This window comes from Erithacus rubecula (assembly GCF_903797595.1).
Source record: "Erithacus rubecula genome assembly, chromosome: 9".
Classification (NCBI taxonomy): domain Eukaryota; kingdom Metazoa; phylum Chordata; class Aves; order Passeriformes; family Muscicapidae; genus Erithacus; species Erithacus rubecula.
Genome location: NC_136660.1, coordinates 17,170,175 through 17,188,478, shown reverse-complemented (window position 1 = coordinate 17,188,478; position 18,304 = coordinate 17,170,175). Strand labels below are relative to the sequence as shown.

The 18,304-nt window shown below is 42.5% G+C and overlaps 1 protein-coding gene across 1 annotated transcript in view; it reads left to right on the top strand.

Annotated features, from left to right (window-relative positions):
• The window catches only part of ANTXRL (ANTXR like), a 53,074-nt gene that overhangs the window by 34,302 nt on the left and 468 nt on the right, over nt 1-18,304 (top strand). Inside the window, exons 16-17 of the mRNA XM_079311910.1 lie at nt 586-753; nt 1,867-1,947. Coding sequence (XP_079168036.1) covers nt 586-753; nt 1,867-1,947 — 249 coding nt within the window. The remainder of the gene's footprint in view (nt 1-585; nt 754-1,866; nt 1,948-18,304) is intronic.

Below are 18,304 nucleotides of genomic sequence, written 5' to 3'. Positions count from 1 at the left end.
TTTATCCTTGATGCTGAGAATGTGTGATGACTGTGACACTATGGATTGTATATTGTTCTTGAATGCACAGTCACGTTTCTGTTTGAGCTAAGTCAGACAATAAGATTAGATATTAAGATATTAGATATTGGGAAAAAATTATTATGAAATAATTATAAAATATTAGGAAAGGGTAATTAGGAGTTGGAACAGGTTATCCAGGGAAGTAAGGGAATCTCCATCCCTGGAAGTGTTGAAAAGTTTTGTGGATCTGGCACTTGACATATGGTTTAGTGGTGCTGGGTTAACTCAGTCTTCTTAGAGCTCTTACCAACCTTAATAATTTTCATCTGCCCCAGATGCTGTGAATTCCTACAACACAGATTACTGAAATGTGCAATAGTAGTTCCAGAAGTTTTTGAATGAGACTATTTTATTCATAAATGCGTATTTCTGATTACAGTGGGAATTTGGTGCTTTCATGAATTTGACTTAATTCCTGGTAGCACTTACTTGTCTGATGAGAACTAGATTAATATCTATGGAAACCACCTGCTGGTGGGGACTGCTGAAATGTCTTCTTACAGTGTGCTCTCCTGACATCAGGTGCGATGGGGAGACAAGGGGTCAACAGAGGAAGGAGCAAAACTGGAGAAACCCAAAAATGCTATTATTAAGTTGCCAGAACAGGAGTATGAGCCTTGGGAACCCAAGCCAAAGAAGCCCCATGTGAGAAAACCACCTTCCCAGCGAAAATGGTACACTCCAATCAAGGTAATGTCTCTGACCCTCCATTTTACCACGTCTCTCATGTCATGTAAGATACTAAATCCCACTTTCTTAGCACAGCCTTTCTTTCAGCAGAGCTGAGACAGCCTATTCAGAAAAGTGGCTACTAATCCTCACCTTTGCCTGTTTTTGGAACATGTATTTCACTTTTTTTTTTTTTTTGAGAGGAGTAGAGGGCATGAGCAGAGCACTTCCTCAGCTCACAGTCTTTTCAGGTATTCTTGCAACAGCAGATCACTTGAAATTTAGGGGAGGGCAGATGCTGTTTTGTGCCACCTCAAAGCAGCATAGAAAAGGATCAGATGGAGGGCACTGTCCTTGCTTTGACTGCATTGTGGCTAAGGGCTTGGGTTGGGATCAAGCTCTGTTTCCCCCTAGTTCAACCACAAGACAGTAGTGTTTGATTTTTGGGCAAGTCACTTAGTCTCTCCATATTTTCATCCTCAATTCTCCCATGTTATTATAGTATCTGGTGTTTCAATGTATGTATCCTCACACAACCCTAAAAGCAAGGAAGAGCTGTTATCTCTGCTGACAGAGAAGGAAGCTGGAGGGCTAGCACAGTCAAGGCTGCAGCATACCATGCTCATCCCAGGAACCTATGGCCATATCCCAAAAGAGTGCTGTGTATGATGAGTTCCCCCCTTCCCTGGTTACTCACAGATCAGTTAAACAGTGCTTGAATGTTTCTGGAAAGCATCTGTGAATTTTAAAGCTTGCCTATGCAGATAGTCTCATGGCTGTTTATCCATGTTTCAGTTCTCTTCTCAGCTGTACTGTACTTTTGTTCTGCCTTTTATAACCCCTAAAGTAAGATCAGCACTTTAAAATAATACCTGTTTAATCATGCGTCTTAAGGGAGTTGTTCATGTTAATCTACTCTCATCCTCACTGCCTATTTGGATATTTGGCTTACTGTGTATTGGGTATTACCCCACTGGGGTTCTTCTGGTGTCTAGATAAGAAGTGTACAGAGGGTAGGGTGCAGGACTAGTGTGTGTGCAGATAGCTGAATACAGACAAACTGTACTAACCCACTTGTTATTTAATCTCATGCTATTTTCACCACATTTCTTTTCTCTTTTTTTTTAATTGCAGGGTAAACTTGATGCGCTGTGGGCTTTGGTTCGACGAGGCTATGACCAAGTCTCTCTTATGAGACCACAGCCAGGGGATAAGGTAAGGCACTGGCACCACTCATCTGTTAGCAGCAGCAATGCTCTTCCCTCACAATCAGCCCATCTTTTTTTTTTTTTTTTTTTTTTCCAATAAGCTTGTCTTTTTTCACATTGCCCTAGAGCTAAAAGCATTAACATTTTTAATGTTTCTTGGATTTAATAATGGAGTTCAATGATTATTGAGAAATCATGAACTGTACAGATGATGAAAAAACAAATCATAGCAAGATTAATGGAGGACAAGTTGGTGTTGAATTGTGTGCAGACACATTTTTCAGTCATCTCCTATACATAGGCAAGGAGTATCTCCTTCCTTGTTGAAGTCTGTTGGCCAAAAGTAGGTCAGGAGTAGACTCCTCCTGGGAGGAAGCAGGGAGTTTGTGCTTTTCAGAGCCACAAAGGTGTCTGTGTACTGTCCCTGGATCACTGGCAATAGCTGAGTTCAGAGCTCTCACAGATTCCCCCTGTGAGACTGGCACTGTTATGGTTGTCTCTGTTTTGTTATTCTGAGGGGACAACTCCCTAAGAATTGAGTGCTGCTGCTTGAACTGTTTCACCATCAAGGTTTTTCTTTCTGCAATGGTTCTCTGTAACATGAGAACTGAGCAGACACAACAGCATCTTTCTCTCCCCTGTGGGCAGAGTCCATACATTTCATCATCTTGGCTCTCAGGTGAGGGGATTATAGAGTTACAGCAATATGGTCCATAAAGTGCTTTTTTGGGGATAGGACTGGTGCAGATTCCCAGGCTTGTTTGCCTGGGTAGTTTTCACACCTAATGACAGACTTTAAAAAGTAGCTCTAATTTGCATCAACTAGGGCAATAAGTTGCATGTCTCTTGCTTCTGGCAAAATATTATGTCATTTGTGTCATCGTTAACCAAACATGCTGCATCAGTTTTTAAAGTTTAATCTCTTCCATTTTTCTTTTGGCACATGAGGAAACCAAGAGTACAAACCCAGCTTCTTACACTAATTTGTTAAATGGTCTTAAATGTTTCACTAAGCTTCATTTTCAAGGCAGCTGTGCTTGAGACACCTTATTTGCTTTTTAAGCACGATCTAGAGCTTCTGAATAGGCTCTTTAGGTCCAGCTGTATTTTGATAGCACTAACATTGTATAATATGAATCTATCCTCTGCCTTTCACTCCCTTGGCTGGGACATTTCTATCAATGCAGAGCACAACAGGACCTCTGTTAGCCAGAGTGGTCAAGAAACATGCAGGGGGCTGGCTCAGAACAGGGATCCTCAGTTCCTTGCCTTGCAGCTCTGCTGTGGGGAGAACAAGGGGCTGAAAAGAGCCAATGTAAAACAGCAAGCTGAAGGATTATTGTATCAGGGATAACATAAGAAAAATCAAATGTGCATCTGAGAAATAGGGTGGAAAGAATCCTATTGAGCCAGATCCAGTGGAATCATAGAATCATCTCTGTTCCCTGGCCTGTGAAATTAACTAAGACTGAAGAATACTGAAAGTGAAACAAGAAAAATGACTAGACAGCCTTCTGCTGTTTAAAAAAAAAAAAAAAAAAAAAAGGATATCACAGGCCTGTATTTCACGGAGGAAACTAGCACAGAAAGGAGCAAGTTTATTATTTATTCTTTGGGTGACTTCTCTAGTAGCCGTCTCTCAGTGGATAATTGATTCCTTGTAAGTTATATTTTTGCTGGGGGATGTATAAATATCCACCTGTACATGCACAAAAGTAAGTGTGAGCATACCCACATGTGCACACTCGTTCATCATTGTAGCTGAAGAGCTGGGAGATCAGGTCAGTGCTGTGAGTGACCAGCTTGGAGCTCTGGCAGCCCCAGGAGCAAGGCCAGAGCTCTGCTCACCCAGCCCAGGCAGGACAAGGTCACTCAGAGTGACAGAGTCACAGCCTTCAGCCTGGGGCTGGGGAGGATGAATGTTCATCCTGCCTTGGTGTCCTTCCACACTCTGCCATACACAGGCTGTGTGGTCATCTTGGAGCAAGAGGTTGCTTTGGTTTGTGTGGTTGTGAGAAAGCAGGGGGAAGAGTTCTTGGGGTGGGTCTAAGTGAACCTTTTTTTTTTTTTAAGGTCATTCATAGCTGTCTTGGTTGTTCAGGAAAATGTAGAGCTTTTCTAAAGCAAAAGGAACACAATTTAACTTTTTTGGGAGTGACATTTGGATTCATAACTCAGGAAAGCCCTGCATCTGAAGTTCCTAGAATCAAAGAAGTTATTTTCTTTATATTTTCAGGGATTACCAGAGATAGAGGTTGTTTCCCACTGGAACAAGATTCACTGAAGTTACATTTTCCAAATTTCTGTTTCACAGTTTTTTACCTCCATTTAAAAAGAAAAGGTTTCCCTTTCCCATTTTTGCTGCTTATGTTCCTGGGCATGTGCTCCTTTTTGCAGCCATTGGATGAAATGATGGCAAAGCCCCATTTTCTGCATAATAAAAATACTCATTATGGAGAAGAGAATATCTGTAAGAGAGGGAGGGAAATATTTTTACAAGGCTTTTAGGATAGGGGGAAGATGAAAAAGAATTCTTTTTTTTTTTATTAAAGCAATCTTTAGAAACTCTTTTAAAAAACATAACTTCTTCATCAATTGAAATGAATACTGTGAATTGGGAGCTTTTCTCCCCCTTGAAAATCTGAAAAATACTTGTAGAAAAATTTTGTGATAGTTTTGTTGGTTTTGGTGTATTCATCAATGTATCAGGCTTTGTCATAGGGAAGCAAAAATCTATCACACTTTTTGAGACTATTCAGTATCTTTGCCCACAACACAGGCCTCTTCTCTTTGCATCTGCAAACCATGCAGCAATGGCAGTATTGCTATCCCAGATTTTTAAATCATGACTTCTTACCCATTCCCATCATGAAGTTAAAAATAGCCCTGCTTGTATATTTTTGAGTCTTAAGTGGGGAAGCCCATTCCAGACTGTGTGTGAGAGCCTTGCAGTAGAAATACAGGCTGTGAAGCATATGTGCAGTAAGATGGGACTGACTGCTGCAAGGGTTCTGTTGTCCTTTCCTGTGAGTGAGCAGGTCTGTTGTCCATCCATCCATTTTTCTTCTTTCATTATGGTCCTGTTGCCATTCCCCATCCTGCTCTTTTCCTTACCTGTGCCCTGCTGGCTCTCCTGCCCTAGACACTGCATTCCATTTCCTTCTGTGGTTTGATTTCTTATTTGCATGCCATTCCCCTTGATGAGACAGACTCATTCCCTGCAGCCCTGTCTTTGGGAGCAGTAGGTTGGTCCCCAGCCTCCTTACCCTGTTTCTCTCCTGCTGCAGGACCTGAGCTGCTGGTAGCATCATGCTCTGGGCTCTAGCCTTGCTGCAGAGTTGGCTGAAGCTCTGAGGGTTCCCCTGCCCCTGCTCATGTTTTCCATGAATTTATTAAGAAATGGATCTCAGGATGGATGATTCATCAGTATTAATAGGGTTGTATTAATAGGAATGTATTAATCCTTATGAAAATCACAGGAGCTTTTTGGAGCTGCCTATTTAAAGAAAGCCATCCAAGCACAAGCTGTGGTGCTCCTTCTCCTGTGTGCCCACAGTGTTTTACTTGGCTCTTACAGACAGCTCCTCCTCTTGGTCTCCATTCAAGATCATGTCATAGCAGCACCACTGAAATTCATTACTTTGGCAAGTACCTCAGTAAAGGGTCACAGATCCCACTCACTCGACTTCCTCAGGTCACCTCTAGCAGGAATTTCTGTTGCACCAGTATGGGACAGCAAGGGATAAACACACTTAGCTGTACCCCATCATTAGCAGCTAGACTGTTATTTGTGGTGTGCAGTTTTGCTGAGCTCTCAGACAGCATCAGCAAAGGAGTGAAGTGATGAAAAAGGACTTGTGGCTCTGTGGTGGGTTGCCTTCTGCCTTGCTGGAATGTACAAAGGTGAAGCCTTCATAAGCATTTGTGCTACTGCTGCAGTGGTGGCTCCCTTACAGCTAGGCTATTATTCTTCCCCTTCCTCAGAAATCTGTGTCTGAGGACCAGCAGTCACTCTTCTGGCCCAAGAAAGGGCCAGCTCTGAGGTGGGGACACTGCTCATCTAGCCACAGGAGTATGTCAGTGTTCACATGGCCCCATTGGGCTCTGTGTTGCTCAAGGTATTCAGATTTCTTTCAAGACTTTCTCATCACGTTGGAGTCCTGAGCTTGCAGCAGCTGCTGTGAAGGTTGGAGTTTGGGAAATATTAGATATCTTGAAATATTTAATACCAACCAACCACAGTAGCTGATAGGGCAGGTTGCCAATAGTCTGTGCAAAAGGTGAGTTTCAAGCTCTTCCTTGGCCACATAGTTGAAAAGTGGGCTGTTTCCAATGGCAGCAGGTAAACATTGAAAGCCCCAGTCTGTGCAGAGAGGAAGGGGAGGTGCTTTCCAATGGTGTTAGCTGCTGCTTTCAGCAATTCCATTCCATTTTGCCTCTCAGCACATACTGATTGATGCAGGAAATTCTCAGAGGCTCGGTTTACCAAAGTCTTTGACTAAAAACCCAACATTCTTCCCCTTCAGGCAGAATGGATCATTTACTTTAAAGACTTAAAACCTGATCTCATTATTTTCACTGAAAATTTTGTAACTGCAACAGGGAGTGTAGACTAGATTTTGCTGTCACCATTCCCTTGTATGCCCCTGGGACTTTACTTGGAAAAAAGCAATGCCTTAATAGTGCTACCTGTGGTTTGTATGTTTTCTGGAGTTTTCTGAGGAAGGGGTCTAGGAGCAGGTGGTTGTACAAAACTCTGAGAGCCTTTTTGCCTTTTTCTGTTCCATAAAACTGAGATTAAAAGACTCAGACAAAAATGTCACAAACTATGACCTCCTGGTCATTTTAGAATCGAGAACTTCTCTAACTTTTCAAATTCTAACCCCTGAGTTATAGTGTGACTTGGAGGAAGGCATAGCAACTGGAATTTTAAACAGCAGCCTTTGAAATGAGGAGTATGTGGGTTCCTTATTCTGTGCATCCTTTTCAGAGTGATCACTCTTTGTCTGATCAGACTTAGTCTTAGAGTTTGATCTCTTTTAGACCTAAAAGTCTTGGGTTTGTTAAAGCTCAGAAGGTCTGATTACCTTCATATTTTGAGTGATTACTTGCAATGCTGACCATGACATCTATTTGCCTTAGTTCTCCTAACAACAAAATAATCATGAGAACAGTGTATTTACCTTCCCTACAGCTGTGAGGTTTAATGTTCTGCCAGGCACTTGGGACTCCTCAGATGAATCGTGGGACACCAAGTTTATGGATTATTAATGACTAATAATTGCTCTCTAGCTGCTGCTTGCAGGTGGTCAGCAGCTTGGCTGCAGCCCAGGGTGATGGCAGCACCCGCCTGTCACGCCACGGTGGCTGCCCACGTACTGCTGCTATTTGGAGTTTATTCTAATTACTTCTCTTCAAGACCTAGTAATGGCTTTTAATAGGCTTCCCTGCCTCTTGCTTAGAGATGTTGTAATCACCCGTGTAACAATTGGCACAGCTACAGGGGGTGCTGGAAAAGCAGCACTGAGCTCCTTCAGACTGTAGTCATCAGTGGCTGCTGCCTGGTCCTGGGGCTTTTCTCTCTTTGCTTCTCACCTTCAAAAGGTGCTGAAAGATTAAACACATGAGGACATTGCCTGCCACAGTAGGTGATCTCACTTTGTCACTTTCAATGAAAATGTGACACATTTAGCTCCCATTTTGCAACTTACTTCTAAAAAAGGAAGAGAAGAATCTCTAAGATTCATTCCTGCTTTAGCAGACATGGCATGGGGGGAAAAGCTCCCTCTCTCTGGTGTGGGACCAATGTCCTGATGCACAGTGCCCAGGATATGTTGAGTGCTGCAGCTGGAAACATGTAATCAGTGGCTAATGAATTTCCTGTCCTACAAGAAGCCCACATACTGCATACTTGTGCCAGGGTTGTGTTATTTCTCTTGTGGCAGAGGAATTCCCAGACTTTGGGGATGGATGCTGCCTGTCTGCAGCCAGGTCAAACCAGTAGTCTGTCCATGTCCTTGGCAGCCAGAGGCATGCTCAGGGACAGGAGGCTGTGAAGGATGAGTGCAGGTCCCAGGGCTGGTGTTACCTGGCACACAACAGGATGAAGGGTTGACCTTGTGGTTAAGGCATTGGCTGTAACTTGCATAAGTTACTCCACTTCCATTGTACTGCAGTTGTATAGTGAATAAGTGAGATTAAGTGTAAATTCTAGGAGGCTGAGACCATGTTCCTACTAGTACTTTGAGAACTTAATAGACTCAGGCAGAGAGGGGACTCCACTGCTAGTCTTAAAACATATGTACCACTTTGCTATTTCTCTGATATTTATGATAAAGGAACAGCTTCATCAGCTCTGATTCTCAGGGGTTTTTTACAGAGAACATGTCTTTGGGATAAGGCCTGCTGTCTTAATCCCCTGTTAACTGCAACTCTGACATGTCTGCATGGGGGGAACAGGCTCTTGTGTTATCACAGTTTTCCAGACATCACTGATGCTCCACAATCCTACAGTGTGTCCAAGGGCCTGACTTGAAGCCTGAAGACTGTTTTAGGGCTTAGCAGTACTACCTCAGGGCAGTACTGATGGCACAGCTCTTTTGAGAGGAAAAGTGCACGAATGCACGTGTGGTTGCTTGCTAGGACTGTGTGTGCAGATCCACAGTTTGCACATGGACAGGTGTGTTGCAGCCAATATGTTTGTTTCTCAGCAGCACCCTTGGATCAATCTGAACATCATCTGACTGTTTCAGCTGATTTGCTAGGAGCTGTGCATCCCTCATTGTCTTTGAGTTGGGTAACACTGCAGAAATTAACCTATCCAGCCTTCCTTATCTCTCTGCTTACATTGCATACTTCTAGTAGTTTTGTAGGATGTGACCTTCTGGAGCTGCAGAAATAACAAATACTGTGTAAGAGGATGTATTCATACTATTATTCACACTAAAATAATTGCACAGAATGATAACTAAAATTAAAAAAGGAATTGCCTTACTACTTTCCTCAGAGCAGCTGGTGTCTCTGTTCTTGTAGAAATATTGTGATTCGTGTTGTACTAAAAAAAAAAAAACAATAAATCTCTGTCTACTACTTAACAAAAAAGTTACTAGACAACAAGAAGACCTTAGGTCTATGTATATTAGGTCTTAAGATCAACCTAATCTTGCTTTGAACATTCCAGCTTTATATGCCAGTTTTAGTCTCAGGAAGCAAATGCCTTGTGCTTTCTGCACCCTGGTTGGTTTTTGGGGTTTGTTTTTTTTTTTTTTTTGGAGGGGAGAATAAATCCCTACTTTCCTCATCCTGTACAGGTTTCTTCTAGAGAATTTAATTGCCCAAGCAGACAGCTCAGCCATCATTGGCTTATCAAGGAGTGGAATACACAGAAACTTGGAGGTGAGGGCTAACAGGAACAGTGTCCCTTCTTGCAGTGCTGGTGGCCAGGCAATCTGAGTTGAGCAAACCTTTAAAAAATGAGAGGATGAGTATTTGGGGGTTTTTTCTACTGCTAGGGGACAGGCCACTGACTCTGCTGAGGTGAAAGCAGGGTGTATAATACAGTTCTAGGAGAGAGCTGGCAATGGGGTGCTCATGGAAAAGAGCAACTTCAAGATGTACAGCTGGTACTTGATAGCTGCACAGGGGAAACATGGCAGGGATCTATTTGCATAGTGTTAGGTCTCTAGCATACCTGAAATGGGACAGAGTTCTATGTCAGGACTTTGGTACTTGAGTTGCTTTTCTAATGTGTTCGTTCCTAGAATAAGGTGGTTGTGCCCCAAGACAATCTGCCATTCAATTTAACAGAGGAGCTTTTGGGGGAGAGGAGGTTTTCAGGGCTTTATCAACATGCCAGCACTGATAATGAGCTCTAGCAGTCCCATCCCAGAAGAGGAAAATCCATGTGATATAAGCACAGGGGAAGCTGAGAACTGTGGATTTACCATCTACTTGCTCTAGGTAGCAGTAGAGCCATTTAAGGGCCAGTTACCCAGAGAAGCATTGGTGATAGTTGTATCTGTTTCCAGACTCTGCACAAAGAGGTAGCCTGTCTGTGTGGTGGGCCAGAGTCTTACATTTTTAGCTGAGCCAAGGAAAAATACTATAACCAGGAATCTGAGTTTCCATCATTATTCTGTACCCTAGTCAGGTGAATAATGTTGTGTACACAATAATCCCAGCTTGCTCCTGAGAGACAGTCAAATAATTCACCCAGGAAAGCATGATGACACTTAATTGCAGTTTGAGCAAGATCAGTTACGGTCCTTTGTGGCCTAATTTGCTGCTCCCAGCAAGCCACCAATACCTCAAGGCTGAGGCTGTTGCACCCAGTAAATGTTTGTTGCTTTTGTTGCTGTGCTCCAAAGCCCTCCCATCTAGGAGATGGACAAAAGCAACATCCTTTTCCCTGAAAACACCAAAGGAAAGAGGAAAATCTTTTGCAAACCAACCACTGTTTTGGTTTTTTTTTTGTTGTTGTTGTTGTGGTTTTTTTTTTTTTCTTGAACCACATTCTAGTCTGGTCAGCATTCAAGTGTGGAAATGTGTGGTGCTGTGGTTAAAACAAGGGATATGAGTCACAAGTCCTGAACAATTTTTTCCCCCCTGCATAACCTTGAGTAGATGACCTGATGGTGGCTCTCCTCACTTCCTCCACTCTGGGACCCTCATCCATAAAAGCTGTCAGGAAGGAGGAAGGCAGTAATGTGTCTCTCACTCACTCACTCATGTGAGTGCAGGTTTAGATTAAGATATTTTTCTGAGGTTTGGATAGGATTTGGTCTGGCACAATGGCACTTTGAGATTGGCACTGAATGTAAAGGGCCTGATAAACCTGAACTTTGGTTTTGCCCAGTGTTACTCTTTTCTGTTCCATTTGTCACTTCAGCCTTTTTAGGGCTCAGAATCAACAGGCTTTATTATGGATCTGCACTGTGCATTACTCCAGCCACAGCCTCTGCAAGGTCCAAGACATGTGATGTTTGTGCATTCCTGCAAGATGTCTTGTGACTCTGGCCATTCTTTCAGGAGATGTCTGCAGCCCATTGCTGCATTTCCTTGCTGAGGCATGGCTAGAAGCAGCATGCAATTTCCTGCTGAATGGAGTGTGATGCATATTATTTGAGTTGCCCTGTCTTCAGTATTGGGGTGGGCTTTTCGTGTCTCTTTCCTTGTGTGTGCCTAAGCTGAAATAGTGGTATGAGGCATGAGATACCTGCATGGTGGGAATGTGTCCAGAAAAGTTTATTTTGCTGGAGGGTACTGGTCCTAGCTTAAAAGTCTGATTTCCCTGGCTGAGCTGTTCCTCCCTCAGATTCCTCATTATTGTCCACTGTCTCCAGTGGTAAATTGGAAGTAGCCCCCTTGTCTTCAGTGTATTCCTGCACTGGTCTTCACCCTAACTGAGCAGACTGCTCCCAGAAAACCCACCCCTTGTTTCAAGCAATGCTGTGCACAGCTGGGGCTGTGAACTGGGGAATAGTGCCTGCAGATGTGTGTCTGGGAAAACTATCAGTGCTTAATTGTATTCAACTCCCACTATTCTGATAAAAGAAACTACAGTAGCCTGGGATACTGCAGCTATTAATCTTACTGCAAAACAGCTCCTGTTTTAATTGCCTAATCAAATTTAACACTGTTTCCCCAATACTGTTGTTATTTTGGTTTAAATTGTTCCTTTAGATGATCTGTAAATGATTTTTCATGTTAGTAGAATTAGCTGAAATTGAAAATACACCCTTGAAAAAGTCTCAATATTTTCAATTTTTGTTTTGAAACAATTTTTTTGCCTGAGACTCAAAGATGATTTGAAATTAACAGTACATGTTTCAAGCCTGAATTAAACCTATTTTGACACAGTTGTTTTACCTGAAAAATGAAGACTTCTGTTGCTGTTCTTTTCCTTTGGCCAGCAAGTGAACTGAAAGATGACTTTTATTGCTGCTATGTGCAATGCATGCCATGGGTCTGTTTGTGAGTTTGCCCTGGCAACCTACCTCCCTTGGTCCTGGGGGATCCCTGGATGGGATTATCATACATTTCATGTCAAAAGAAGAGTTCCTGTGCTCTCTCATCCCTTCCACCCCATAAATCCTATTTTCTCAGCTATTTGGCCCCCAGAGCCAGGGTGTCCGAGGGCATACTGGACTTCTGAAGGACTTTTTCTCCCATCTTATTTACAAACAAGGCTGGTCCCACTTTACCTCTATGAGAGGGCTCAGGCATCTTGCCTGAGCTTTTTGGGCAGCAATGTCAGCCATGCCTCGGCCAAGACAATGGATTTTGTCCTGAATGTGCCAGCAGCCCAAGGAATTGCTTAGCTGTGTGTCACTGTCACCATGTGCTCAGCTCCCAGCCCATGTGCAGGATCTCATTGTTTGGGACTTGGGAGCCAGGGTTTGTGAGGCAGGGATTAACTTCTGTGCTCTGTCTCCATGGTGCTGCTCCAGTGAGCCAGGGTTTGTGGGTGGTTTTGTTTGGTTGCTAAAAAGAGAAAAAGCAGACATTTGCTTATAAGAAGGTTTTTGTGGACTTTGTGAAGGAGTCACGTGTGCCTCAGCTGCTTTTAAATATCACTGCCCCTTCCTGGGTCAGGATGTGTGTCCTGTTTAAAGCTGGGTTACCTCCCACATCTTAAAGCTCAGTCTAATTCCTTTTGCAATAAGCAGCACTTTGGGTGAGTCCAGTAGATTACACCTCTTGGTAGCATCACCTTGCTCATGCTGTGCTGTAAACAGAGTTTGCTGCTGCTGGTAGGATCATCCATGTGCATTTGCATTACCATTTTGCAATTTTCTATTTGAATTTATCTGATGTGCCAAAGAGCATGGCAGGCTACTGTTGCAATGAGTGATTCACAGCCCACAATGCAGTGATTTCCTTCCCCTCCAATAACTCCATCATAGAAGGGAGGGAGCAAAAGTGATAGGAGTTTACTTAGAAAGAGGCCAGATAACATGCTGGGAAAAGAATGGGCTGAACTTATTTTCCTTTTTAAAAGCAACACAAAAGGAAATAATTACATTCTTATTGCTGACACTGCCACTTTACTGGACTTTACTTAAAACTCTCTTCTCTTCAATCAACCCCATTTTCTCTTATCTATAGTTTTGAATTGCCATCATTATAGGTGTCAGTGCTGGGCTGCCAAACAGCTTCCCAGAAAATAATGTACCAGAGAGGACTTATTAAACTGGAAGGTATGTTTGACAGTCAGGTTATCATGCAAACAAAAATTTTAACTTGATATTTAATGTTTTGATTTGAGTCCTGATAATTTAAAATGGCTTCATATAAAAATTAATGATGATTTAATAAAATAATTGTTAATGATTAATGAAATAACCACCATATAATTAATTTTAATGATTATAATTTGATCATTAAATAATATAATTTAAAAATAATTATAAATTACATATTTATTCACCTGAAAGCATGATCAGTCACCAAAATGGTGCTATGACAATATTTGGCACTTTCAATACTTTATTTTTCAGCACAAAAAAGATATCTGAGTCCCAGATGTAAGAACAGGAGTTAGTAAAAGTTACTTGTATGCGCCTGAAAACCAGGCAGCTTTGGGTTTTACGTGACAAACTGTTTCAGCAGCTCACTAATTTCTAGCCTGTGTGCTGCAGGGTAATCAGTGCAATTCCCAGGAAATGCATGAAGGTTTTAATGAGCCATGACATGTTGAGTGCACAGTCAGTGTGAGGCAGTGCAGTGAGAGGAAGCTTTTGGCAAAGGCTGATGCATGGAGATCCTGGTTCCTGAGGAGCCAGCTGCTAATCCTGACACTGGCCCAGGGAACTCAAATATTGGGAACTCTGTACCACCTTGCTTCATCTCTTTCACTGTACAGGTGTTGTATCCATAACCTACCTCTGATAAATAGATTAGCTAAATGAGTTTCCCACACTGGTTGGTTTAGGATATTCTGTGTAAGTATTTCTGCTAGAACACTCTTCTACTTCATTAGAAGACAGGGTAATCCTTAATTCTGTTTTCCCAAGTCACTGATCTTAAGGGTGTATATCTCGTTTTTTCCTGGGTGTGTGGATCAAAACCTTCACTTACCCAAATTGATCATGACTTTTTGTTATATGCTCCCTCTTGTGGTTTTGTAAGTAGCTTAAAATCTGAATCTATTCTTTTGAGATTTAGAGCTGCATTTTTATACTGAACTATCGAGAGATATTTAGGAAGTGAAGCTACATGCTGATGAACCAGGTCCATAACAAGCTGGCAGACTCATCCCAGTGACACAGATAAATAAAATTGGAGAGACAGCCCAAGGAAGTTATGCTCATTTAGGATTTTCAGTAAGCAAATAATACTTACATTTAAAAATAATAAATAATTTAGTACTTCCTTACTGGGAGCAACTTCATTTTTAATTTGGTAGTCTAGTGTTTTGAATGGCCATGCTCAAAGTTTAAAGGACTTAGTTTATTTTAATCCATTCTAAAATGCAAGTATTGTATTCTTACAAGGTCATAGACATGAAAACTCAGTAAACTAAGTGAATCTGTTTTCTTTTTCAGCCAGATACCCATTTCTGCAAATCCAAATTGCAGCACTGAGACTCTGTAAGCCAAACCAAGAGGGAATGGAAAATCAAGCAAAATTTATAACAGGAAGAATGTCTTTTATTAGTTCAACTAATGTAGCTAAAAATAAGAAACAAGCATATTTTTGTGTACACAAATACTGACATGCACAGAGATGAAAATGGATTTGATTTTTGTTGAACACCAATGCATGTATTAAAATGAAGAGAGAAAAGGGACAGCTACTGGCAGATGGCCTGGATTTTTTAAATTCTTTTTGCTGAAGTGCTGCTAGTATCATGGGTGAACAGACTTCCCCATGGCACTCTTTGAATTGCCTGGATTCTTTTGACAATCATTTCTGTCAATAGAAAACTTGCTGAGTAGTAGCTAAAGATTTTGGGGAAGTGGGTGCTGGGGAATGATGTAGTGAGCACTGTGATGAAGGCAGCCCAGCAACATGATACAGTGGCTTCCAGGAGGTTTCTCCCTTCCTTTCTCCCCCCCTTAAACCACACACAATAAGACATCCTAGGTGGTCGAGGAGACTTTGCCTAGAAGTACAAAGTGCCTGAATTGCACATGTGATTGTTACACTGGGATAAAAGCTGGAGTCGGGACAAGGGCAGATCCCACTGCTTCGGGATTTGTACTTTTTGAAAAGCCAATTTGGCTAGCAGCATAACAAGAGCCTAACAAGTGGATGGACATATGGGGAGGCAAAATAATTGTGCATTAGGAAGAGGGTGCAGATGTGAGCTGGAGTAAGGGCGTAGCTCCATATGGCACAGTGCTGACCTTCGGTTGGTGCCTGAATGACAGCACGGCGTGCGGGTCGCTCCGGCTGGGAGCGGGGCCCCAGCCACACAGACCTGCAGCCACGCACATCATCTGCCTCCAGAGCACAACAAAGCAGCCACTGACAGCTGCTGTGCCTGCCAGCATCCTGGCATTGCTGCACCTTGCAGCTCCAACACCTTCCCTGACGCACTTGGTGAGTTCCGTGCTTCTGGAAAAATATATATCATTGCCACTATTGAAGTGGTGTGGTGGCTTCTTAATCCCTGCTAATCTGCTGTGCTGGAAGAGCAGAGATAAGTGTGCAGTATACCTAATTTCTGTCTGTGTTCCCAGGGTTTAAAAGTCTTTATATGCCTTTGAAGCGGAAATTACTTAATGCTTTCAAACAGAATATTAAAAATCCTGTGGTTAGCATGTTTATTTGAGAGGCATCATAGATTTTTTTTTTTTTATAAACTAACCCCCAGAGGGATGTGCATGTTAGAATAACAGTGGCACTCTGTTATTAGGAAACTGTGGCGTGTGGAGGGCTTAACTCTTCAACCTAGAAATCCTTTGACAAAACACACTTCATAAGTCCAAACCATCACTTATGATTTATTGTCATTTGTTCTTCCCTTTCCCTTTTCATCTGTTAATCCTGACACTGGCTTAGAGTTCAGCCTCATTTTATCAATGGCTGCTTGAAGTGGTCAGGAGGATTTGCTCCAGTATTCACCAGAAGTCTTTGATATATGAGATTGTAGGCTAACACTGATAATCTTTTGTGAGGAAGTGTCACAATACATACATCGATCATCCAAGCCTCTATCTGTCAGACTCCCCCAACTCAACCGTATTTTTCATGACACAATGCAGCGCATGGCCTTTAAATTACCCATCTGACAAATCAGTGAGTGTGGCAGAAACTGGCAGCAGTTTGACGTCGCCTATCACTTCAACTGAAGTGAAAGTAATGCAAACAGATTTATGGGATCCCCTTTGATTATAGACTATGAATATATTTGGAATTGATGTTTGTGAGAGAGACACAACAGAGGGGCAGAAAAGGCTTGTAGGCAAAAACACTAGTGTTGGGTTTGCAGCTTTGCATTTACTATGAGGGAGATTGTTCTGTCCTAAATTTTTCCCTCCCCATATGGTGCATCTCATCTCAGCACCTCTGACCTTTCTCTTTCTCTTTTTTTTCTCTCATCCTGAGTGATTATTTAGCTGCTCTAAATTCATAACTTTATAAATATCAAAGCTGAGTTTTCTTAAATGAATTTGATGTACAGCTGTTAAATATATCTGTAACATTCATTGCATGCCAGTAAATAATGCTGAATTTCCAAGTGGGCTCTGAAAACAGTGGAGCATAGCAGAAAACAAGTATCTGGCAAGGATGGCTGCTTGCTGCAATGCTGGTGAGGACTTGAGTTTAGTGATGGAGTAGAGCAAAGCACTGATTTGCTTCTTTTGATCCAATGATTTATCTTTGCAGGAGTAACCAAGACCATGGCTTTTGCCTCCATGCACAGTCTCTGGCCCAAGTATAGTATTGGTATGAACCTGGTTCATAACCAAAGTCTGGCGTAGCAAGCCTGGATTTTTAGAAAGAGAATTTTATGTTGTTTAAGGGTAGTGGTGAACTGTAGTGCTGAAAGCTGGGACAGAGAACTATTGAGTGTGTCTCATGTGCAGGCAACAACATGCCCATTCAAACAACTCCTGTCTGCAGCTCAGCTCTGCAAGCCCAGAGCCATCCAGTCCAGTACCACCAGTAGAGTGATACCCTTTGGGTTTTAGTACATTTCTAAAACCCTTTTCTGAGCTCTGGAACTTATACAAGCTGCTGAAACATTGCTTCCCTTTCTTCAGAGAAGCTGTAGACTTAAGTGATTCCCCTCTTTTTAAAGAAATAGTTTCCATGAACAAAGGTGCGGATATTGGAAGTCACTCAACAAAACAGTTGTGGTTCTGCTGTGATGGCTTTAGCCTCGTTTCCTGAGGAAATTGGGATTTGTGAAACTCAGCCCATTTTCTAAACACCTTCAGAGTTTTCTCATGCCAAGCAGCACTGAGCCAAGAGAATCTGTGACTGATGTGGGTTTTTGTATTCCTGCTGCCACAGCCATTGGTAGCTGGGGAGGATCGTGATCTACAGCTGCTTTGAGATAAGCTTTCTATATTTGGAATCCTGAGTTTGCTCACAGGATGTTGTCATAACCTCAAGCTGAATTTAGTTTGTTGATTCCAGCATGCAGTCTATCTGAGGTGTCCTGCTGAGGTTGCCATGTAGCTTTTGCAATACCGAGGAGCCTCTGGCTGCTTCTCACAGGAGAGGCTAGGTGGTCTTTGGGGTCTGTCTCTCTCTCTCTTCCTGTCTGAACTTGGTTAGTGGGAACTTCTGCAAAGCTTTGCTTTGGCTAAAGGAAACCCTTGTATATTTGCCTTTAGCTCCTAGTTGACTAGGACATCCCCAATGCTTGCTTTTTTTTCAAATCCAGGCTACTCCTGTTTTAAAATTTCCACACAGTGCTCCCATCAGGTCCTGCTTGCCTGCATCCATCCTGAAAATGCACTCATTGGAGAGCCCTCTGTGCAAGTTCCACTACCTTGCTGGTGTTTCTCAGGGGAGCCACATCTACACTGCAGCACGAAAGACACATGTACTATCCCAGTGTAATGTTCAGAGCACAGACATCAGCCAGGCTAGGATCATTGTGAAAATCTACAAAGAACTACAGATTGTGTCTGTGGCTGATGTTGGTGCTCTGGTATAATCCTGTATGAGCTTTTTTCAAGCACAGCTTTGCAGTCAGGGATCCCACCAAGGCAAGCACGACTTGAGTGGAGCTGTCACTTTAGGTGTGTTCTGCTCTAGTAGAGCAGAGAGCACATTTGGGCACAGTCCCTTTTGCTTTAAGCCAGTCCTGGGCTATTCTCTACAGGCAGTAGCTCTGAAAATCAAGGGAAGTATGAGCTTTAGTACATCAGGGTTTCAATGTAATTTCTAGGACCCAGTCAATG